Source organism: Ambystoma mexicanum, chromosome 9 (assembly GCF_040938575.1).
Source record: "Ambystoma mexicanum isolate Mex_15411 chromosome 9, UKY_AmexF1_1, whole genome shotgun sequence".
In the NCBI taxonomy this organism is placed as follows: domain Eukaryota; kingdom Metazoa; phylum Chordata; class Amphibia; order Caudata; family Ambystomatidae; genus Ambystoma; species Ambystoma mexicanum.
Genome location: NC_090931.1, coordinates 393,351,331 through 393,377,119, shown reverse-complemented (window position 1 = coordinate 393,377,119; position 25,789 = coordinate 393,351,331). Strand labels below are relative to the sequence as shown.

General features: G+C 47.9%; 1 protein-coding gene across 1 annotated transcript in view; it reads right to left on the bottom strand.

The window, feature by feature from the left end:
- The window catches only part of LOC138488122 (S-adenosyl-L-methionine-dependent tRNA 4-demethylwyosine synthase TYW1-like), a 1,632,770-nt gene that overhangs the window by 831,767 nt on the left and 775,214 nt on the right, over window positions 1–25,789 (bottom strand). The window contains exon 11 of the mRNA XM_069614883.1: window positions 2,642–2,751. Coding sequence (XP_069470984.1) covers window positions 2,642–2,751 — 110 coding nt within the window. The remainder of the gene's footprint in view (window positions 1–2,641; window positions 2,752–25,789) is intronic.

Below are 25,789 nucleotides of genomic sequence, written 5' to 3'. Positions count from 1 at the left end.
GACACCTTTTGAACTCTGCCTCATCAATAAGTCAGCCAGCTGGTTATCCTGAAATAAAGACCTATCATATTATCCATAACATTTACTAATGGCTTCACAGAAAGGCCTTTGAAGAGCTGATGAGTGAGTCATCATAGAAAGCATAAGGTTCTATAATTCAAGGAACAATTTAACATCAGTACAGAAATGCATGTAATAACTGTTTACGCTCTGTTTCGCGAAGCCACAATGGAGCAACAAGAGGAAGTGTGCGTATTTCAATTGTGAGATCATTTTCTATCCAATCAGAAGAAATTCACATTTTCTAGACTTATTAATAATTAAAACAATTGTTAATGTCAATAACTTTATGAGAATTAAATCCACAGATTCATTTGGTATATCCAGGCATGAGTGGGGGCCATCGGATTGCAGAAATCTAAGTTGTATTAATGTGTCATGTTCCTGTGATCAATTATAAAATAAAATATGATTTTGCATTAAGCAACATGAACACACACAGTCCTCCACCTCCCTATTTCTTTCACATTAATAGAAATATGAACATCCAATGTAGATTGGGGGTGCTTATTCTTTGAGAGTGTCTATTGACCAAGCCAATGGAAAGATGTGATCAATCAAAAAGTGTGACATATGTATGTGAATATTGCACATTTTAAACAGCCAGAAAACACTCAGGGAATAGGATTCGGACACTGGAATAAAATGCTACACAGAAGGGACACCACCGTTTTTTAATAGACAAGTACTCCAGTTTATAATAGGCAAGTACTGAACCTGGAAATTATCTGGATAACTTGCCTCTATCCATAAGGAGAATATTATCTACAGTAGACTTGCTTTTCAAGGCGGAAGGAGGCCCATTATGACTCATTGTCTTAAAGCACATTTCCAAGCGAAAGTAAAAATCCTTCAAATGCAATCTGAAAAATGCCCTAGAATCAGTGCTCTGCTAAATCCCTGGAGTGTGCAGTGGGGTGACGGGGGCTTGTGAGATGCTGCCACTAGGTAACACTCATTTCCATTAGGGTAGCTTGGTATTTTTGGATGAAATGCAACAGTGTTTTTTCACAACATATAAATCCAAATGAGATCTAGATTTTTTGGTGCCCAGAGTGCAAGGAAGGTTCAATCGATAAATCAGTGTGACAATTGGGTGCCCTAGTTTGCTAGTGTGAGTTACATCTTGCTTTAAATGTACTAACGCTAAGGGAGATTACAATTTAATAAAAACACAATTGTCTTTTCTGTGTCGAGTGTTGTGTTAAACAGGGAACACTTCTCAGTGCTACTTTTCGTAAGTGACAGCAAAATTGGAGAGTATAGTATTCGCAGGTATAGTTAAAAGCACTTACTCTGAATGAGTGGTGGTGCTTCATAGTCTAAATGGAAAACTGCTTGATAATTTGCCACTTGTGAATGCCATAAACATTAAAATGTGAATGTGTAGACAAAGAGTTAAGCCACTCTAAAACCATTCCCACTGGAAAATAATCCCAAAATAAAAACTCCCTCTTTTTTCTTTTAATGTTGCACAGTAAGGAAAGGGTTCCACACCTGTGGGATCCGATTTGCAAAGTGAAGTGGGAGGGGTACTCTTCTATGTATTAGAAAAATCCCAAACACATTCTTCTATCTTGGGTGGGTGGACCGACACATGCTCTAAATTTATAGCTCTGCTTTTGAGACCCAAACTGTAGAATTCTGATGCAATTTAGTTAAGCCTGCATTTATATAGCATGAAAATAGATCATAAAATTCACAGCCTCATATTCACACAGAGATGCAAAGTGAGGTAAATATGTGTATATAAATGTAATTTTTCTATGCAATCGTTGATTTTGTGTGAATGTTAATTGAAGAAAGCTTTAACTCCCAGGCCGGTAAGCAGAATTAGAGGTGGTCTTGTATTATTTAGGGTTCGATTTATTATTAATATTCTGTTGTCTAATGGAATATGTGTCTTATATTTAGCGAGATTGTCCCAGGCAGGTCCAGTTTAAATAAGCCACCCATGTAATTTACATCTAATGTCTTGCAGGGATTTCCCCTACATGAAGTAAAGCACCACCTTCAATTTCTTTTATTTAAATAAATTCCAGTTTCAATCAAACAGCTTGTCTTTTGTCCCAGAACTGTAAGGTCAAACTATATACCAGCGACTGCTAGATCAAAGAATGCCACTTAGTGAAAAGAACATTATCAAATATCTCTACAGATAGCTTCCTTTTACATTTCTAGACATTTCTTACCAAAATTCTTTACACTCACTCAACCTCATGACTACATTTTATGACTCGGTTGTCTTGGCTTCCTCTGGTAAGAGAGATCAGTGAGTTAAGTGCTCGCTGCTGACTTCTGTTGGTCACTGCACATAAAAAGGGTCCATGTACAGTGTTTTGGCAAAAGCAGCATATACCCTCAACAGCATGTACAGCAATGTGTTGCTTGATAGTAGGAGCATGGTATATTAAATAGCAAATACAAAAACACCAAATACATCCTGAAAAAAACGAAAACACTCCATTTTATACATGCAGACTGCTTAAAGCACCACCTAATCAGATAAACAAAGAATGACTCCTTGTCCAAGTGGTCCACAAGGACTATCAATTGTGGATTCAATGGAAAATGAAAATACCTTTAAATTGTTTTATCAAGTTCTGGTGATTTTCAATAGCTTCCTGTAAGATCTTTTGTGGTTGATCCATCTTCCACCGCCATTCTGTACCAACAGGATTTGTGTGATGTCTAGACCATACAAAGTAATAATATGATCATGAAACACAGAAAAATCTAGGTTTAACAAGCTCAAATATGCAATTCTGTTTCTATGAACGTGAAAACAAATCATAGCCAGTTAGTAATGAGTTGTTGCAGCTAGGTACTTTGGACAAAGACAAGCCAGCTGCACAATCATTTGTGAATATTCAAATGGCACTGTTACAAGGTCACCCTCTAAAACAAGCAAAAATTCCATACGAAAAAGGAGTTAAAGGCTAAAGCAAAAGACTCAGTGTTATTGACCTATAGGGGGGACAATGCTGGTTGAGAAGGGACTTGTTCAAATGTAATGAGTGGAGATCTGAATTAGGCATGTATTTGATTAAGAAGAAATTTGCCTTGGCTACTTCTGCAGCCTTTTAGGCAACCCAGGTGCAGTAAGTTAGTAATGTAGTCTACCTTACTCTGGTTACCCAGGAAATTTTCCAAGAGAGCACCAACTGGCTGGAGCCATATGCTGGATGGCACAGACCAATTTCACTCCCCATCATGAGGACAATCTAAAAACGGATTTGAGGTATTTTTGCTCAACCATTATTACCAGATGCACAAAATGTCTAAATGTTCAAGAAAGGAGCAATACACTTGCAAATTCACTTATGATGAGTGCAGAATTAAGCCACCATGTGCTGTGTTGATCTGATGTGAACCAGTGACCTCCACAATGCTCTGGGCACTGCCATTTCAACACCGCTGCAGCTAGTCACCTTCTGTTTCATGAATGCCTTGCAAACCAAGCTGCAACACCTGAGTTCATTGATACCAGAGGGTCAGAGAGTTGGAATCCAACATCTGCCAGCCCATAAACAGGTAGAGTAAATAAGGTTTTGTTAAAGCTAGGCATTTACCACAAAAGTAGAAATAACCAGCAGACCCATCACTTGTATGCAGGGGCTGTGGAGGGGAAGTCTGGCCTGTCTGACCTCAAGATCAAGTTACCCAGAAGGCCACAGAACAGAGGTGTGTGAGGTGGTGAGACTGAGTGTGGCTTCTTCTAGGAGGCGGAATGGCAAGGTTCCACATAAGAATGAGGTCTGAGCATCTTACTACCTCTTCTGGAAGTTGGGCGCAAAAAGATTTTTCAATGAGTAAATATGTAGTTCTCATTGAGGGCTGGCGTGCTTATAGGCAAGTAAATGCACATTTCATTTTTAAAAACATGTTGTGGACATTATTACAGACACTTTCTTTATGCCAACTCAAAAAGATGTTTTATAGAGTATAAGCAGTCTAAGATATAATACAGCTTTCATTGTCCCCATTGTTACAAACTAAAAGATATTTGCGAAACATTTAATTTGTGTTTGTTTTCAGATGCATCAACTGGATTGTTCACAATTAGTGTTTTTGTGTGGAGACTTCCCTATAGGACCATCACCCTAAACAAGCTCGCACAGCTCTGTTAGTACAGTCATTGACCGATGAACGTGCACTCGGTGCGACTGACACATGTTTATGGTGTGTGCTTTCTTAGAGCATTCCACGTGCCTCCACATAGGGGTCATATCCCTCTGTTTTACTCTTTACAATTATGTAAATGCTCCCCTTGGAAAACGTTCTCTTTTTGCTACCTGCTCCACCCCATGCCCCCACTGACAACAATGGACCGCTCCACTCTCCCGGCCCTCACCACCCCCACAACGCTTTGCTATGATGTGATGAGATTCTTTCTTTTTTTTTTTAAGCAGTTTTTATTCATTTTAACAACAATACAAACCAAACTTGCAGTACATTTTACGTCATTCCGGATTTGCTTCACACCAAGATTATATACTGCTCCTTCAACCCCTACCCACCCACCCGAGCCTATTCTTCTACACATTCTGTTCCTGCACCTTGCAGGTGGGGTCCCTTCCCCAGATTCTCTACTGAATCCCCGTCACTCGACCAATCCTGTGTGTGCAGAAATAGCATAGCCACTAAGTGTTTCCAAGCTGACAGGGTTTCTGCTTCCTCCTCCCCACCAGAGTTGCTTGCTTCTTGCCATACTGCGGTTTCAGCTTCTGCCCATTTCTGTAAATCTTTCCAACACACTTCAACTCTCGGACCGTGACATGCGTTCCAGCTCATAGCAACTCTGTGCTTCACAAGTATGTATGCCAGGTCTTTTAGTTTGCTGACATGCTTAAGTTTACTTGGTCTGGGAAACACTCCTATCAGGCACGCCCACGGCAAATCTACCGTTAATTTAACCCCCTTTGTCTCCAGCCTATGCGCTGCTTCCCCCCAGAATCTTTCAATCACTGGGCACGCCCAAAACATGTGCACCAGCCCAGCATCCTCTTCATCACATTTAGGGCACGATTGTCGTCCTGCCTTTTCAAATTTAGCTATTCTTTGGGGCGTCATATACGCTCTGTGGGTGATATACAGCTGTATCTGCTGCAACCTTGCGTTTCTTGACACCTTCTTATGATATCTTAGGGCTCTCTCCCACATCCCATCAGTCATAGGGGTACCCACCTCTTCTTCCCACTCTTGTCTTAATTGTGCTAGTTCTTTCCCCACTTTGTACATCACCATCTCATATATTATGGATATCTCATGTCCTCCTTCTGCTAAGTCATATCACATCGAAGGTGGCGTCCGGTTGACCTTCCAATATTATCTCTGAACATGTTTCTTTGATCCGCCGCACCACCAGATGGTACGTGATATATTGTCCCTTATGTAGCCCCGTTTCTTCCACCAGCGTCTCAAATTCTATAATCCTTCCCTCTTGGCATACATCACCCACAGTTGCTATCCCATCTGGTTCCCAATGCTTCCTGATCATCTTCATTAGCTGGCCGTCTTTTCCCGCGAGCGCCATAAGTGGCACCTGCGGGGAACATGGGGTTGGGTTCTCCATTACCCGACAAACACTGTGCCATATTTCCCATCCCAGTAACATCATTTCCGGGCGCTCTTTAATATCTGTTCTGGGCAGCCACATCATTTCTTGAAAGAAGAACAGTGCACATTCTGATCTAAACAGCCTAGATTCCGAGGTCGAGTCTTCCGATAATATCGCCAAGGGAAGCTTTGCCCAGAACTTCATGCTACTTTCGATGCTCTTGACCGCCCTCTCAGTATTATGTAGGTGCTCTGCCTCCACCGTATGGTAGATATCTATCCCAAGGTACCTAAACGTGTCAACCTCCCATGGTATTTGTAATACAGGCAATTGCTCTAGCGGGATCCCCTTATATCTGCCTAACGGAAATATGCATGATGTCTTGGGATTTACTGCTATACCGGACAGTAATGCAAATTGTTACATCACCTCTAGCACGTATTGGAGGTTTTCCTCAGGGTATCGTAAGTACAACAGTATAACGTCTGCATACAGGGAGATTAAATGTGGCTCTGCTTTTATGGTGATACCCATCACATTTTACTGTTGCCATAGGTATAGCGCTAGGGGCTCTAGAGCTAAAATATTTAACATTGCGGACCACGGGCAACCCTGCCTAGTGCCCCTGCTAAGTTGCCATCTCTCTGATATTATCGCTCCCGTTTTCACCATGGCTAGAGGCGCGCTATGTAACAATTGGACCCATCTAAGGTACCCAGGCCCTATCCCATAACTGGTCAGGGCAGCTATCAATCAAGGCCATTTTACTGAATCAAAGGCTTTTATTGCGTCCACTGATACAATTGCCATCTCTCCCTCCTTCCTCATACGCATACTCAATGACTCGATGGAGCCGTCTATGGTTATTGGTGATGTTCCTGATTGGGACATACCCGGTCTGGTCAGAATGTATTAGTTTGGTGATAACTTTTCTCATCCTGTTTGCTAAGACCGCTATGAGTATTTTGCTATCCTGATTTAGCATTGACAATGGTCTGTATGATCCACATTCCTTGGCAAGCTTATTGGGTTTCGGAAGTGGTATAATTCTTGCCTCCCGTAGGGTCTCTGGGAGCCTTCCCTGGTCATATGCCTCACTTAGCATTGCCAAAAGCGGGGGGAGGACCTCATTTTTGTATCTTTTGTAAAATTCACTCGGGAGTCCATCAGCTCCCAGGGTCTTGCTTGTGGGTAAGTGCACCACTACCTCCTCTAATTCTTCCAGGGTTATAAGGGCATCTAATTCTTCTCGTTCTTCTGCACTAATTTGAGGCAAGCCTATATCTTCTAACATTTTGTATATTTTCCTATGATCGCTTCCTTCTTTATCGTCATATAGGGTTCGATAAAATTCTACGAACTCTTAATTAGCGCCTTCTTGGGTGCTCACCGTACACCCATCATCTCTTGTGATTGTCCTGATTGTGGGTCTGGGGGTTTCATTTTTGTAAAGCCATGCCAGCATTCTTCCTGGTTTATCCCCTCCTGCATGCAGTCTCTCTACATAGTTCTTATAGTTCAGCTTACACAATCTCTCCCAACATCCCACACATTTTTGCTGCAATCTAAGTGTCTTTTCGTTCTCTTCCTCAGTGATACCACCCTCCCAGCGCTTTTTTCAGTTCATTTTCAGCTTCTTGTAGTTCAATCGCTATCCCTCCTTGCAATCCTTTGGACTTCGCTATGGCCATCCCCCTTACTACCACTTTAAAGGCTTCCCATAACATGCCAGGTGACTCAACACTGGGAACAAGTTACTTACCTGTAACTGTTGTTCTCCAGCATGGGTCTGGCATGGATTCACATGCTCATGAATATTCCCCGTCGTCAGGCTGGGAATCCTCGGTAAAGAAAAAACCAGTATCAGTTTCGTTTCTGATCTGTCTTTCGTAGTAATAACCAATCACTGATCTCTGCGTCATACTGACCACAGCCAATGACTGCCCTCTACCTAAGCCCCGCCTCTGGCAGCCATCTTCAGATTTGGAAGCACGTGAAGTGGCAGTATGACCAAGTGAAGAGCCGCAGAGGGGTAGGCGGGAGGGTTCGCATGTGAATCCATGCCAGACCCATGCTGGAGAACAACAGTTACAGGTAAGTAACTTGTTCCTTCTCCAGCATGGGGTCTGGCATGGATTCACATGCTCATGAATAAAGAATACATAGCAGTACACACATGCACAACCACGGGAGGTGGCAAAGGCTCAACATTAAGCATTACATCAAACTCAACATTAAGCATCTTACCTCCTCACCAGGCTCACCTCAGGCGAACAGGTTGCGCAGCACTGCTTGGCCGACCCTGGACTTCTCCCTGGAATCCCGGTCGACGCAGTAGAATTTCGTGAAGGTGTGCGTCGACCTCCACGTAGCAGCCCTGCATATGTCCAGCAGGGGCACACCAGATAGGAACGCCGTGGTAGCTGCGATCGCTCTGGTGGAATGGGCTCTCGGACGGCCAGGCAGCGGTCGGTTTGCCAACCGATGACAGTACATGATACAGCCGGAGAGCCATCTGGAAATGGAAGCTTTCGAGAGAGCCTTCCCCTGATTGACAGGTCCAAAGTTCACAAAGAGTTGTGACGTCTTCCGAAAACACTTCGTGCGGTCCACGTAGAACTTCAGCGCTCTAGCCACATCCAGCGAGTGCAAAGTCCTCTCAGCCGGCGACGAAGGCGACGGGAAGAACACAGGCAACACCAAGGGTTCGTTGAGATGGAAGTCCGACGGTACCTTGGGCATGAAGGAGGGGTGCGTCCTGAGCACTACCCTCGTGTCGTGAAAAGTCAAGTACGGGGCCTTGCAGGAAAGGGCCTGGATCTCTCCCACTCGTCGTGCGGAGGTGATGGCCACAAGAAACGCCGTTTTCCACGACAGAAATTTCAACCGAGCCGAGTGCAGAGGCTCAAACGGAGGTCCCATGAGCTTGGTCAGCACCACGTTGAGCTCCCACGCCGGGGCCGGAGCCTTCACCGGCGGGAACGATCTGAACAGTCCCTTCATGAACTCTTTCACCAGACGATGAGACCACAAGGACGTCCGCCCCGTGGTTCTGGTGTATCGGGAGATCGCAGCAAGATGAATCTTGATGGACGCGTGTGCCAGTCCAGCTTTGGCCAGCGTCAGCAGGTACGGCAGTACTTGGGGAGCCTTAATCCGTAGAGGGTTAATCTTCTGTGCGTGGCACCAGGCAGAGAACCTCTTCCATTTGTGTCCGTAGCATTTAAGAGTCGAGGACGCCCTGGCCTTTGCAAGAACCTCTCTGCAGTCGGCCGGTATGTCGTATCCTCCAAACTCTAGCGCTGCAGGAGCCAGGCCTGCAAGTTCAGCGATTTCGGGTCGTGTTGGAGGATGGCGCCTCCTTCCCTGGAGAGTAGATCCGCGTCCACCGGCAGCTTGATTGGCGGGGACGCTGACAAGTCCAGAAGGTCCGGGAACCATATCTGCCTCGGCCACGCAGGTGCAACGAGGATCATCCTGCACCGTGACCTCTTGAGCAGGTTGACGAGCCGGATTAGCAGTGGCAAAGGAGGGAACGCGTAGAGGAACAGGCCCTCCCAGGGGAACGAGAAAGCATCGCCCATGCTCCTCGCCTGGGGAAACCTGCTGGCGAACCTCCGGCACTTGGAGTTTGTCGCCGTCGCGAACAGGTCGATCTGGGGTGTGCCCCACCGTCGGAAGAGGCGATCCACTAGATCCTGCCGTAGCTCCCACTCGTGGCACGAGCGCAGCTCCCTGCTGAGTGAGTCGGCGATGGTGTTTTTTATCCCTGCCAGATGAAACGGCACCAGAAATATCCTTTGGGCGACGGCCCAATGCCACAGGTCCTGCGCCTCCTTGGACAGTGCTGGGGACCTGGTTCCGCCCTGTTTCCTGATGTAAAACATGGTGGTGGTGTTGTCGGTGAAGATCCTCACCACCTTGCCCTTGAGGGACGGAAGGAAGGACCTGAGGGCCCAAAACACTGCACGGAGCTCCAGGACGTTGATATGTAGGGATTTCTCCGTCGGGAGCTAAAGGCCTCTTGCGTGCAGATTTTCGGTGTGCGCTCCCCACCCTTCCAGGGAGGCATCCGTGGTCACTGTCTCCTGGTGGGCTGGGGTCTGGAAGTCCATGCCCGCCGTCAGATGCGCGCGGGTGCCCCACCACCGGATCGCTCGTCGGAAACTCTCGTCGAGTGTGATCCTCTCCTCGAAGCTGCCCGTCGTTTGGATCCAGCGCGCGTCCAGGAACTCCTGCAACGGGCGCATCCGGAGCCTGCACATGGGAATGAGGTAGATGCAGGAAGACATCATTCCGAGGAGGGACTTGATGGACCTCACCTTGGCCGCGTCGGCCACCAACATCCGCTGCACCTTGCCCAGGATGGTCCTGGTCCTCTCCTCCGACGGGGAGGCCAGAAGGGACACTGTGTTGAGCCTCGCTCCCAGAAACATGGCGTCTTGCGCGGGTACCAGGTGGGATTTGGCGTAGTTCACGGAGAATCCCAGGTCCGTGAGAAGTTGGACGGTCCTTGCCGTGTGAACCACGGCGAGCTCCCTCGTCTTGGCTCGGATGAGCCAGTCGTCCAGGTAGGGGTAGACGTGGACCCCCTCGCGGCGCAGCTGCGCCGCCACCGGTGCGAGGCACTTGGTGAATACCCTGGGTGCCGACCGTAGTCCGAAGGGGAGGGCTTTGAACTGGTAATGACGCCCTTGGACCACAAACCTGAGGAATTTTCGGTGCCCCTTTAGGATGGGAATATGGAAGTAGGCATCCTCCAAATCCAACGACGACAGGAAGTCTCCTTCCTCCAGCTGACCCAGGACGTGCTGGAGGGTGACCATCCGGAACTTCTGCGCCTTGATGAACTTGTTCAGACGTCGCAGGTCCAGGATGGGGCGCCATCCCCCCGTCTTCTTCTTCATGAGGAAGTATCTCGAGTAAACTCCGGAGCCCCAAAGCCTCTTTGGGACGAGTTCGATGGCGCCCTTCCTGAGCATCGCCTTTACCTCCAGGAGAAGTTGAAGTTCTTTCCTGGCCACGGGGGGGACGCGCGGACTCCTTCTTTGAAACTCGAGCGCGTGGCCCCGGGCCAAGGCGTCCAGCACCCAACGGTCGATGGAGATGGACTCCCACACGCTGACGAAGTTCGCCAGCCGGCCTCCCACCGGGGTGCTTCGGTGGGAGCCCGACCCCACGGCCGGTTCAATCCTGCTTCGACGAGGCTTTGCCGCCTTGACCTCCTTGGCGACGACGGCGGGGTCCGCCAGACTTGCCTCGTCCTCTGTAGGCCTCCTGAGACGACGAGCGGGCCGCTTGACGGTAGGTGGAGAAACCGCCGCCGGAACCTTTGGAGGCGCCCTTGCCTCCGCTGCTCCGAAAGGGCGTCCGTCGTTGTTGCAGAACTCCAAGGGCCCGGGCCGTCTCAGTGTCCGCTTTAATGGCCTGAAGGGAATCGTCCACTGTTTTCCCAAACAGGTTGTTCCCATCGAAGGGCATGTCCAGGACTCTGGTCTGAACGTCTTGACGGAAGTCCGTAGCCTTGAGCCATCCACGCCGCCTAAGGCAAACGCTGTTGCCCAACTGGCGGAACCCAGTGTCGGCGATGTCCGTCGCAACGGTAATGGCGTGGTCCGAAGCCACCTCACCTTCCTGCAGGATCTCCAGGGCCTCTGCCCTCTTGTCGTCCGGCAGGAAGTCCAGCAGGGGAGCCAGTTTGTACCAGAGCTCCCTGTCGTAGCGGCCCACGATAGCCAAGGCGTTGGCCGCTTTAATCGTCGTCGCTGCAGACGAGATGACTCTGCGTCCCATAGCGTCCAATTTCTTTCCCTCGCCGTCCGGTGGGGAAGTCGATGTGGAGGCCGCACCCCCCCCGCTTTCTTCCTGGCCGCCGCGGAGACGACGGAGTCCGGGGTAGGCTGCGCCCGGAGGCACAGGGGGGCCGTGTCCGGGACCCGGTACTTCTTCTCGTACCGGTCTCTTCTAGCTGGCGTCGTGGAAGGGTTCTTGAGGAGGGTGAGGCCCTCATCCCAAATGTCGTCCAATAGAGGCACTGCGAGGACCGTCTTCCTCTTGGCCTCGCGCCGCTGATAAAGAAAACCTTCCTTCTTCTTCTCCTCAGGGCAGAGTTGGTAAAGCTCGGATGCCCTGGTGATCATGGAGTGGAACGATCCAATCTCGTCGGGCGGAGAAGCCCTGGTGGGAGGCGACGACGGTACATCCTCGTCGTATACCTCGTCGTCCGTACCCGTCGCTGCCGTGTCAGTCCCCGTATCATCCCCTCGGGTGGACGGGGAGGAGGGCTGGACGGGGCGCGACGGCTGAAAAGGAGGTGGAGGGTGGATCCTTCTTTTCTTGGTAGGGGGAACACCAGAAGGTCCTGGTTCTGGGTCCCCCGACGGGAGAGGTTCCTCCGTCGGAAACGGTAGTCTCGTCCTTATCTCTGAGCATAAGGACTGTATAGCCAACAAAATAGCCGCCGAGTTGTCTTGCGGCGCTGGCAGAGGGGAATCCGACGGGCGATCAGGGGCCCCGTCGGTACCCTCGACGATGTCGTCGTCACCTGCGTCGGGATCCATCCCGACGGGCCGGTCTTCTTCCACGCCGAGGCCGTGGCTTAAGACCTCGACCAGCTCCTCCTCCGAGGTTGAAGCCGAATCTACGACGACGCCCTGCCCCCCCTTTTTCTTCCCCTCGGGGGATTTCACGGGGGTCCTATCGATGGGCACAAAAAAGGACTCCCTCCGAGGTGGCAGGGAGACTCTGAGCCCCGATTTCGCCACCACTGGTGTAGCCTCCACAGGCTGAGCCAGGGCCGCCGCGACAGTTTCGATAGAGGGCTTGGCCGGATGGATTAAGGCCTTCACCACCTTAGGTGCGCTCACCGCCTTATCCTTGAGGGGGGGGGGACACTGCCTCGCTCCCCCTCCGCCTTCGAGCTCGACCGGGGCCTCTCCAGGAGCTTCGCCGGGTGCTCGGCCTTCCTCTTACCCGACCCAGAGCGTTGGCTCGTGGTTGATGGTGCCGGGGAGGGTGCGCCCTGCCTGGCGCCCGTAGAGCCCGACCGTTCGGCGCTCCCGGTGCCAGCGGACTCGCGGTGCTTGGCCTTATGTTGGACCCACGTCGCCGGGGCGTCCTCAAAGGTCTTAGAAGACGGCTCGGATTTCTTCCTCTTCTTCTCGCCGGACGGGCTCTTCCCTTCTAGCCAGTTGGCGAGACGTTGATGGCGGTCCTTCATGGTCCGCTCCGACATGTTGCCGCAAAACGCACAGTCCTTCTCCACGTGCGTCTTGTCCTCATGTATAAAGACAAAAAGAGTGTTCGTCCTCCTTGAAGACGTTCTGCAGCTGGCATCCAGGGCAGACCCTGAACAGCTTTCCGCGCGTCGAGCTTCCCTTCTCCTGGGCCATGACCGAGCCTGAGAAACTTCTGGAGTCCTCCAAAAGCGTAGCTCGACGAAATCTTCACCCTTGAGGGGCGCAGACGAATCCGACACGGGTCCCCGTTGATCGGATGGAGAGTCGGTGGAGCTTGAGGCTCTTTTGACCGAAAAAACGAAGTTTTTGAGAAAAAACGTGAAAAAATAGCACTAACGCTCGAGAGCAATAGCACGAGGATCCCAACACATGAACGTGCGGTAAAAATCTGAAGATGGCTGCCAGAGGCGGGGCTTAGGTAGAGGGCAGTCATTGGCTGTGGTCAGTATGACGCAGAGATCAGTGATTGGTTATTACTACGAAAGACAGATCAGAAACAAAACTGATACTGGTTTTTTCTTTACCGAGGATTCCCAGCCTGACGACGGGGAATATTCATGAGCATGTGAATCCATGCCAGACCCCATGCTGGAGAACCAGTATTAATCTCAATATAGCTTACGATTTCGTCTCTCAGACTTTCTCTAAACATAGTGTCTTTCAGCGCCTCAGCACGGAGGCGCCAAGTCGGTATCCTCACTCTCGGGGGTTGGTGTTGCCATCCCAGTATTAATGGCGAGTGGTCCGATAGGAGCCTCGCTTTATATTCCGTTTGTGTTATCTCCGACATCAGCTCTTGTGTGACAAACATATAATCCAACCTCTTATGCAAATTTTGCAGGGCTGAGAAATGGGAATATTGTCTCTCTGGCATATGTCGCATTCTCCATGCATCCTCAAACCCAAGGTCCATCAGCAGTGACTGCAATGCTCTGGCCGCTGGAGTGGGTCTATCTATTTTGTTGTCTGATCTATCTATTCTTGGGTTTAGCGCGCAATTAAAGTCTCCTCCCCAGATCACCGCCCCTCCCAAGCACCTGCCCATTTTACTATACAGAGACCTAAAGTATGCCGCTGTATCCTGTTTCGGGGCATATGTATTGATAACACTTCCTTCTACCAGCCCTCTTATCATTACCATCCTCCCGTCCGCTTCCACCCTGGATTGTAACAGCTGGCATAGGCCGAATTTGTAGCGCCTACGACAGTCCCCTTCCATTTTTTCTGTATCACTTCTAGCATTTCGCACGTGAGGTGAGTCTCCTGTATCAAAGCTATGTCTATTTCTTGTCTGCGCAAATACATCATAACCTTATTCCTCTTCAGGTAGCCATTGAGCCCTCTATCGTTCCACGTGATAATTCTGAAGTCTCCCATTATTTGTTAATATGTCGCTCCCCCTCATACCGGTGCAGTCTCTGTCCAAAATATTTATTTCCGCGTGTAGACTCATAGGATCGGTCCCCAACTATAAATACCTGTCACGCTCACACCTGGTATCCACCGGGACGCCACCCAGCTGGGTTACTCGCTGGTATGCTTCTCAGCTTTGCCCTGATGTGGTCTGCGGGGAAGGTTCTGCCTTGTGGTAGAATTAGGCGTGCTCTCCGTCCTGCCTTCTTTGCAGGGGTGCGTTGTCTTTCATGGGCGAGTGTGGTCCAGTTACTTCACTGACGCCGGCCCGTTTGATATTGTTCAGGTAGGTCTTATTGCTGTTCTTTAGTTTTGTTGCTATCCTGCATGCCTTTCTTTGTTTAAAATGTCAGCGCAGAAAACTGGCTTGGTTGAGCCCCGCTGGTAAATGATGGAGCATTAAGAGCGCTATGATGAGGTAAGTAAGCGCTATGCACAGCGCTGCGAAGTCTTGCCTTTGCTAACCTGCGTTTTCCTTCCTTGTAGGTTGCGGTGTTCTTCAGTGCAAGCGGAATGTCCGGAGTGGTGCCAGCCGAGAGGCGACCAGCCAGGTAAGCCTTTTGAGCAGTTCGTAATTTGTAAATGTCTCTACAGCTTTCTTTAATGTTGCCTCTATCTTCCTCTTTCAGGTTGTTCTGTCCGGGAGGCGTGCAGATTCGATGAAGCTGTTCTCAGTAGCTGCGAGTGTTTAAAGATGAAGACTGCAGGTAAGATGCTGCTGCTAATGATGTTCCTTTTGTCTCCTTGCAGTTTCTGCTTCTCCGAGGTACGAGGGAATAGCTGGACATGGTGAGCGTCACGTTGCAAGCTGCAAAGTAACACGAAGCATATTCTGCAGTCAGGGTGTGGTTTATATAGCCCAGGGAAAGTAGTACCAGGCCTGCCACACCCAAAACACTAGACCGCATAGCTTGGTTTTTAGGAACCAAGCTATGTGGATGCCTCCATGTTGGCTGACAATACAATAAAGTAGTTCCCAGGCACATTGTTTTTCATGGTGTATGAGCCTGGCGCCAAAGGCGCCAGGACTAGCCCCATGAGTGCTTTTCAAGAGGATGCCAGGCTCTAGAGGCCCGAGTCCTGACTCCACCTGGCCAATGGGTTTGCCAGAGGGGGTTTTGGGCGAGGGTCGTGACAATACCACACTCAACTCCCCACAACCCTCCCCTCTGCCTCCTCCACCCCCCTTCCAAACTTGCCCCAACTCAGTGTCTACCCCACTACTGCTCCCCAACCCTCCCAACTGTTGCCCAGCTCCATCCCTGGATCTCAGACACCCCCGCATCTAGCCCTTAACCCAACAATTTGCACGCTCGGGGCTCAGCGGGGTGATTCCGCCCTAGTGGCTTTTCTCCTCACTCTATCTGCCGGGGTTAGGTCATGTCCAAAATATTTATTTCGGATACCCAAAACATTAGCCAACACATTGGGTATATCATTATCAACTTTTAACTGTGCCGTCTATATTCCAGTCCAGTATGTCCAACATTACCCATAAGCAACCAATGCCATGCTGTAAGGCTGCGCCCATTATTTTATTATCAAGTGTCTCTCTCCCTGTATCCCTTTCTCAGCTACCCATAGCACTGCTTCATGTCACTTATCTTGTGCCTCTCACCTCTGTTCCTCATCGTCATCCGGGTAACCCTGCACGTCCAGCCAATTCATCGCTTTTTCCGGGGTGTTGAAAAAGTGTATTTTGCCCTTGTTTATTATTTTGAGTCTTGCAGGATACAGAAGCATATATTTGAATCCAGGTGTGCGGAGTCTCCTTTTTATCGCTACATATCCGTAGAGCTGTCTCTGCACCTGCATGGTGTAGTCGGGGAATGCTGTTATGGTCGCAGGTGCCCTTTTTATTGTTCCTCCTTTCCTAAAAAAAATCCAGGATCTTCTCCCGGTCCCTGTAATTCAGGATTTTCGCTATGATCGCTCGGGGCAGGGCCCCTGGCTGCGGCCTTCGCATCAGGGCTATATGTGCACGTTCAATTGCAAACCCTTGAGAGAGCTTGCCGGCCTCAATTTCCTGTAAGATCATGTACTCCACGTAGTCCGTTGGATCTTGGCCTTCTTCTCCCTCTGGAAGGCCAACCACACCTATGTTGTTACGTCTCACTCTCCCTTCGGCTTCCTCAGCTCGATTCTCTAAGTTGGATACTTGCTGTTTCAGTATATGAACCTCCTTAGCATTGCTGGCGCCGGTGTCTGTATTAGTTTTCACAGCACTTTCGAGACAAGTCTTCCTCTCTGCGAGCGCGCTCATGTCCTGCCGCAATAGGTTGACCTATATTCCCACTGCGTCTATTTTAGTCTCCAGCGTCACTTTCAAGTCTGCCATTGCTGATCCCCACGAGGTTTTTAATTCCGTGATAGCAGCAAGGATCGCTTGGTCATCCCTCAGGGGGGCGACTTCTGCCGCTTCGCTCGTGAGGGCCTGTGCCGGAGTGGTCGGGGTCTGCTGTGTCTTGGCAAATATATCCATTATTGGCTGTTTAGCCTTAGCTTTACCCCCTCTCACTGACATTATTCCGCTCGCTGTTCTTCACTAGGTTGCTCGTCCTTGGTTGCGCTGAGGTTCTCGCTCTCCCCACCAGCCTTTCTTGCTTGACCTCGGACCCTTTGGCGCGCTCTCCCGCCCGACAGCTCAATTCACCAGGTGGGGGGTTCCTTCTCGTGAGGTGTCATCCCTATGTGCTTCGTCCAATTTTCACCAGGATATGAGGGCATTGTGTATTGGCTGATTCATAGTCTTACTTGCAACAGGGCCTCACCCTCAGCATGCTCGTGCTCCACAGGCCTTCCTGCCTATCAGCGCTCGTGGTAGCAGCTCGGCCCTCCATTGTCACTGACCATCCATGCGCCGCATTGTGCGCATGTCTGCTGGGGTCTGGGTTCTGACAGTTCGTGGTCCCCCTCTATTGGACATCCGTTTCAACGTCCTGTTGTGTTGTGTCTGTGATCTCGTTTCGGCCACTTATGTGCACCTTACCCCGTGTGTATACACAGGCTACTTCCACTTGCAGGCTCTGTGCCAAGATGATTAGCTATGTTACCGGTTCTCATGGTCTTGTGCGGACCCTTATCTTGTTGGGTTCCGGTGCTGTGTCATGCGACGCACTTACTTGTGCTGAAGCCAATCCAAATCAGCCGCAGAGGCTTCCTTGTCTCTTAGCTGCAGGTCACCTGCAACAGATCCTCGCCCGGGACCCAAAGTCAATACTGCATTATGTGCGCTGTGCCGTCAGGATTCTGGCCTCTCTTCCTCCAATGTCTCCCAGCGCTGATATGTTCATGAGGGCCATGTGTGATGCGCACCTGTTTATTTCTCAGCTGCATTCAGCGCTTTCCACCAGCTGTGGTTGTGTCCGTGGCAAACACGTAGCGATCCACGTTGTGTTTATTTGCGGTCTTTCGACGTTGTCCTTTCTTTGGGAGCGGCTGCCATCTTGGTTAGATCTCCACCATCCTTTGCAGCTTTCAGTGCCTTATGGCTGCCGTTCCACACCTCGATTCATCTCTAGGACTTGCTCGCCCCGTGCCACTCATATACCCACAGCTACAGGTTTATCATTATATTTTGTGCACCAATACTGTCATGCGTGCATGCACGGATCTTGCAGGGTCATCAGGAGTCCAGAAGAGACAAAACATTTCTCATTGTTCTATATTATACTCGCTATTATACGTCGCATGCTCTTAACGCCCCTGCTCATCTGTCCGCGTGTATGGGGATCCGCTGCCTGGCTATACGGGTATCACGTGCTTCATCAACGTAAGGTTATCTATTTCACCTTATCTCTTCTCAGCGTCTCACGTGCAAGTATACTCAATGTCTGATGGTCGCCTGTTGACTGCCATCGCTCTATTTCCACACCGCTCTTCTTCATGCGCTTGCGTCTGAATCCGCCAGCTATACCTTTTCGTGGCGATACTTTCAGCTGTCTGCGCGTCTCTGCCAGTCTTCTGAAGCGCATCAGCTGTAAACACTGCCGCTGCCACTTACTTGTGTCCCTGTCCCCATTCAATGATTTGAGTCCGCCTTTGCCGACAAGCGGCGCAGCTCCACAATATCTTGGTGCGGCTGTTCAGAGGCTCACTTCTTTGTTCTCATGTGGGTGCCATTTTGAATCGCTCGCCGTCTAGAGCTTGTTAACTTCTTTCGCTCATAATTCAACGCTCCGTGCACGATTCTCACCGGCTCCACGACCACTGCATGCTTCTCATATTCACGGGACTGCAGCTTCAAAAAGGCAGCACTCTGCAGGCTCTGAGAGTGTTTTTTTATCCGGATCAATGTAGGATCCGCAGGAGCTCGTAGAGATCACGTCCTAGTCCGTGGCCATGTAGCCACGCCCGCATGTGATGAAATTCTTGACCAGACCTCTGGGAAAGTAAGGCATTTTGCTTTATTTCCTTTGCTTAGCTCATCTGTTTTAGTAGCACTGGTTAGATTGTAAGTCTACAGTGTTGGAGGACTGTCTCCCTTTGCAAGATGCTATGATAAATCCTATGGATCTCTCACTGAACCCCTGCCTACAGTCTCCTCCCAGGTGGCCTGGGAAAGGCAGACACTTCCTAATCCTTAAATGGGGGTGGTGCTCTCGGGGAGGATCACCTGAGGGGAAAAGGCTCAGGTAGGTGAGAGGAATCCATGGGATGAGACAGTATTTGCCTTCTTTTTGAAGGAGAGATTTTTCCACTGCCACAAAATATAATGGCTAGCTGCCATAATAACCCATATTAGTGTGGGTGGAATTAGTCAGAAGCCCTGTAGGAATATAACAGAGTCATATTTCTCAAACTCAGAGAACTCAGACAATAGAAAATTCCCCTAACTCCCAAAGATGTAATGTAAGGACGATTATCAATGCTAACAGTATTCCATCTACAAATATATTCCTCTTTTTCAAAAGGTCTAAAAATTAACCTTTGTGTTATTCCTTTAGAAAAAGTCAGAAAAGCTATTTTTTTCACCAGGGACATCAAGTCCCATAATTCCCTCAGTATTGAGACGAGGAAGAGGGATGTAGAGGGGCAACACTGAGAGAGATTGAGAAGCTCAAATGGCCCCCACAGGTGCAGGTCGTAGAGAAAAAGCAGGAGAAGAAGAAGCAGGAGAAGAAACCGTGCAGAACATATTTGCAGTTGGAGGCAGGACTGGACGAGCGATAAGACGCTGGGACAACTGTAGGTCCCGAGAGGGTCTGTGCCTCTAATCATCCCATGTGCAGAGGTCGCGCTGCACGATGAGTGGCAAAGAAACGCTTCCCCATTCACAAAACGTTGTGCAGAGATTTCATAGCGGGAAGCAGAAGAGTTGAAGGAAGCCATGAGATCTCTGGTGGCAGGTTTGCACCGCAATGTCCGAGGAGCATTGAAGTCGCTAAACTAATGTGGCAGCAGGGAAGGTGGCCCAAGTGGGTTTGTTTGCCATGCCGAGACGAGCCGAGCCGAGCCACAGTCACTGAAGTCCGGCGAGCATAGAGAGGAACGAAGGAAAGCGACTTACCCGGTGAGTTCACTGTCTGCAAATGACCCCGGAGTGCTCTGATGTTGTCCCTGTGTTCCCGTCTGTTCATTCATTTATGAGCTGAAAAGGTATTGTTGATTTGTTGAATACCACACTGTCAGAAAGTAACGCAAGTGGCGTGTAATGAAAACTGTAAAAGCCAGTTTGTGAATTTATGGCAGGCACAACAACCCAGTGGGGTAATCCTGCTTAAAACTGAACTGTGCACCCAATACCCAAGTCAAGAGAGAGTGAAACCTGAGCAATATTAATCCAAAACGTATTGCCAAAAGCCAGAAGGGATTGGGAAAAAAATCACCCAGGTTGTAAGACTGGATATTTATGTTTTGAGAAACCTAAAACTGTCTGAAATAAGCACACAGTACCAAAGACAAGGCAGAAACAGATTAACACTTTGTCCTTACCACTATTTGGCTGTCGTTACACAGGGGGAAGAAAGGTGGCAAACATGCTGCCATTCGGCAGAGGGTTAATCCAGAGGGAGAGGAGCAGAATAGCCCTGGAATCCTAACACGTACTAATGTGGTTCATTGTTTTCCCCTGACTTGTTTAAAGTTTGAGGCTGGAGAAGACAATTGAAGTTGTTATTCTAAACTGGAAGTTACCATTGAAGCTTACCATTGAAGCACTTTTCTGTTGTTGTGGATGAAGTAGAGGGGCAGACGAGTATACCCGTAGGGTAAGAAGCGAATGCCCAGAAAAACTTGGTGAAGGAAGAAGCCAGGTGGTAGAAGGTACAAGTTCTGAAGAGTGGTACTATTAGAAAACAACATGTGAGTTGTGACATTTTGGGGAAGAATTGTGAAAGCTGGGTGAAGAAGAGTTACAATTCCTTCTGCAGCTAACGTTGTGGTTAAACATCCTGACCCAAATAATGTGTAATTACTACAACTGTGAAGCAGTTCTTATTCCAGAAACAGTGAGAGCTTATGACTTTTCGGAGACGCTTTTATTGAAGCAATAGAAATTTGTGGACAAGAACCGCATTTCCTTGTTTTTCCTTTGAACTGTGGAGAAAGTCCGTATTTGGATCTGAGGAAGGAACGTTCACCCGGCTCATGGCAAGAGACACTATTCTCATGGTAAATCAGGCGTTTCCTTTAGTTTACTTTAGGCAGGGAAATCCATGTCGGGGAAGGGATAGTGAGGCATTTATCCAACCTGTACATTTGATAAAATGGCTATAGTTTTTACAAAGTGATCTCAAATGCTCTTTTACCATTTACTGCATAATGCCATGTAATCAAAATGGCCATGCCACCTATTTTCTGCCCTATCTTGGCCAAACTGTCCTTCGGCCTTCTTCCTGCCTCTCAGGTCAGGAAATGCCAGAAAAGGTAAGACCTTTCCCCTGGCAAAACCTTGAGATTTCCGGGCACTGGGTTAGTGTATAAGGATCTCATGTAATGTGGGGGCTGGAACTGTTATGCCCCAATCCACATTCCGGCCAGGGATATGTCTATTGCTGGGCAGATGTAGGGCAAGAAGATGTCCATGATCAGAGACCCCTTGCCAGTTTGAATCGTACACATAGTTGTCACTGGTGGGCTGGCTGGAGCCGACCCGTCTCGAATTGAGGATAAAAGAAGGAGTCTTGCAGCCATTCTACAGATCGTGGTTTGGAGCAAGGGCAACCTATGAAGAGTTGCAGCCTGCTGAAGACGCGAGGATGACTGTTAACATCCAACATGGCCTCCAGCCAAGTCCCAGTGAAGCCCTGTCTCTCTGGATTGATTTCCGGAAGAACATAGTCTGTACATTGACCCTTAAGCAGGTGGCACCAACCAGTAAAGACTTGTGCAAAAACGTTCTGCCCTTTGGAGCTTTTGGAAGCTTTCCAGAACCATCCTTTGGCCTGAGCAGCTCCAGCCAGGTTATCATGGGTCCCACCAGGGTATCATGGGTCCCAGTTCTGTCTTTTTGGCTTGGAACTTCAGAGCCAGCGTGTGACCTGATAACAGACCTAGTGCAGCTGCTGCTCTCCAACTCGAAGACAGGCCTTTTTGGAGCAGTTTGTCTTCGCAACGTGATTCTACCACCACCAGCCAAGTGTGGAGTTCCTTCGCTGCTATTCTTACATCATGTCCTGGGGGTCTCACTGTCTTCATTGGACCTGCGGTGGTCTCCATCTAGGGGTGCCTGGGTGATCCATCTGTAAAGCATTTCAAACAGTCTTGTCAGAGCTCGGACCCGCCGAGTAGCCAGACCCAATCCAGAACGCGAAAAGGACTACTGCACCCACGGGCCCATGGACCACCTACAATGAAACTAATGACTGAAATGGGCCCAAGAAATCTGGGAACCTTAGGAGGGTTTTTTGTGGAATCTGAGTAAGGAGGGAGAGTTTGCATATCTGTTTCTACCCCCCTCTCCTGTCAGAGTTGTACCTGTGCAAAGTCCTAACCATACCTCTCCCTTGCTTGGTCATGATCAGTGAAGTTCTTGCTAAGGGTCCCCTGCTAGGCTTCCCCTAGAGAGCTGGGATTGGAAAAGGACTGCTAATCCTAATAACTTTATTTTTTCATCACTGAAACTTACTAACTACATGCTTGCTTTGCCAATATTGTTTTTTTTAATATATAAAGACTTCCCAACTCCCTGCGTAACTTATCTCCTTGGGACTTCTGAATTCTAGACCAACTCAATTTAGCAGGGTAGGACTTAAGTATTAGAGGCCTTATTTGGTAATGCAGCTTAATTGGTTTCCATTACTTGAACAACGTTTTACATTGGTTTCTAAGAATTTCACTTGCTTTTGCATTACGTAATTTACACCATTTTTTATATATGAATCACTTCTAACTGGCTTAAAAGTAAACTGTAGACGATATCCAACTGTGAATGTATATACGCTTACAGTAATGATTTAGCAGTGGTGCTTAACTATGATTTTCATTGCTTAGATGTGTTCAAGAAAGGGGGTGATGGCTGGAAGGTTTAGAATTCATCTTAAACCTCTGGCGATTGCTCTGGGCAACCCCCCATACCACTGTTCTTCGCCTGCCATTACACATGATTAAGTGTGTTCATGCCCAAAAAACAGTCTATTAGTATACTTCCTGTCTAATGTGATTTGAGAGCTCTGTGCGTCTCACATTGTGCCACTACACCACTCCCATGTCCCCTGAACTCTAGGCCTTACTGCTCTAACAGCGAACTTCAGTGTGGCTAGACCCAAATGTCTAGCAGAAACAACCCTCAGGGCTAGTTCTGAAAATCTATCTTAACGCTTCGAAACAAAAACAAACAAATAACATCAGGGGCAACGGATAGGCAGGCCCCTTGTTGCCACCTACCCTGCTGTGTGGTGTCCAGTACAGTGGTGTCAGCAGCACATGTGCCACAGTGCAACTCTGGCACTGGCAGAACCTCCCAGGATTCACTGCATGCGTGCAGTCAAAGAAATAAAACACAGAGCAAAACTGACTCACGAATAAAAAAACTAATTTAAATTTAGATTCAACACTCCAACTTGTGAAAATAATTTTAGGAAGTTATCAAAGAAACAAATCCGATTTATCATACAGAAGAAAATGTGTACCATTACAGAAAATTATATTTGTTCATTTGAAGCGTGGAAATGTGCGTTATCTGTTACGAAAGGAAACTAGAACTTTAGATACTGCATTTTAAGCAGGTGCAGAAGATTGGCTACTGGTTGATAAAGGTTAAGACTGAAAAGGAAATCCAATTGTATACAGTCAAACACCACGCAGTTACCAAATGCTGTTCCGTGAAGTGGGTTGGCTGAGGATCAGACCATGTAATGCATTTGAATGATTTGAAGCTCTCTTTCTGGCTATACGCTTTGAAACGTTTATGAATCTTGTAATTATAGACCCTTTTACTCAAAGTTCGATTTCCTAGCCATGATTTAGACTATGGCTTTTTTTATATCGCAATCCATTGCTTTAGGTTCAGAAAGTCAAAAAAAGACTTCCTTTGTCAGAGGTCTCCATGCAATATTCAAACTTGGTTATTTTGGGCCAAGGACATTGGACTGCCTTTCTTCCATTCTCATTTCTTTGCAGAGGAATCTTTTGAAATGGTACATTTATTTTAAAATGGGTTGATGATGTACAAAGAACCCTTAAAGGAACGTTCAACCCTCCCGTTGTTTCTTGATCAATCGTCGGGACACAGCTGCTCCACCTCTCATGACAATGTATACTGTAGAAGAAACCAGGCTCAATCATCAATTTCGGTTGATGGTTAACAAAGGTGATTTATCCATTGGCTGGCAGGTCAAGGAAAGCCGCATCCTACCTCTAACCGGGACTCACCCAAATTACCTGAGCTGCCCTCCACACCCTTTTATAAAATGCTGGTCACCTGACCAGGGAAGATTTGGGAACACTACGAGTAGGCCTTCTGACACACTTATCCTGACAAAACAATGGCCCCATTAATTATACTCACTGGTCCATAAACCCCTCCCACTCATGTCTCCCTGATAGGTAGTCCTTTATTCATTTATTGAAATAACATACTCCCACAAATCTGTTTTCTACGGTGCATCACTTACATTTATATGCCTTTAGCCCTGCAACCCATCATTGTTTGCCTTGCGCATCTTGTGGTAACAGCAATTCAGACCTGTTTGACTACTCGCATTAAACAAACCATAGCACAAGCTTCTGCTATTTTAGTTGGCGACATCCAGAGAAAAACGTACTCTCAATGCACAAGAATAGATTTTTTTAACTGAACTGTTTTGTGCTACAAAAGGATCTGCAGCGGTCAGGTCTAAATTTTAGTAAGCATTCTATCCTGGTGTGTTTTTTTTAAATAACAGCCATTACACTTAACATTTATTGTGTATACAAATTGTATGTAAGCATTTTGGCGACATACGTCTCTCAATTTCATAATTTTACAAACAGTGCGATTACCATTGTTCAACAATTTATCATCCATTTCGCTAACACATGGTATATTAATGCTTTTTCTAACAGGTTGTCAACACTAGTAAATTCATTTTGTCCCAGCCACTTTAAAATTTAAAATGGATGCTTTACACGCATTTATGTTTCTACGTTAGTATACTGATGAAGAAATGGAAGACCATGTCAAGAACTCCTGGTGTAAGGCAGTGACACCAAGACAAGTTTCCTGCACCTCATCAAGTTGTATTGGCTATCTATGCACTTGGTGCCAATGTCTGGTGTGCACTCATGCCCACATTACTGGAAAATATCTGTTGCCTTAAGAATTACATTTGTATGGTCCATCTATCAAAAGACGACATCCCAGAATAGTGCATTATTTTCTAAAATGGAATTTCGGTGAGCATACCTTAACCATTCATGTCTACGTAGGCCGATTAACATTGAAGCACAACCTGCTACATGGCACAGTTCATCCACAGCCCCACTTAGTATTGCAATAAATAAAAAAATGTATAATCTAAACATTGCAATACTATAACCAGCCCAGGCGGCAGTCGGCTGTTACTACGTTTTACAGATTCCATGTGATAATGTCCCTGCAAACATGTTGTCTAACAGAAATGTTACCAAAAAAAAAATGCCCGTGGTTTGCAGGGACATTATCACATTGAACATGCGTGGGACACCCCCGCAACGCCCGCTCCCCTTGACCCCATATATATGGTCAACATATGTAATGTCGCCACAGCCTTTTCCCGGCGGCCATATGTATGGCGACCATATATATATATATATAGATATATATATATGGGATACATTACTCACCGTAATCGTATTTCTGATGCTTGTATCTGCTTAGATTCACATGCTGTGCATAGGCCGACATCTAGTGGAAGCTGCGGAGTATTACAGTTTGTTTTTCGAAAGTCGAAAATGGGCGTCGACACAGGCGTGCCAGTAATACTATCCCTAGTGTGACGTCCACTGTACCCAAGATCCCTCACGCGTGTAGGATCCTCAGATTGTATTTTTTCTGACATGAGGAAGCATGAGGAGTAGCGTGAGTACAGATAATCCAAGCAGATAGACAGAAAGGTAA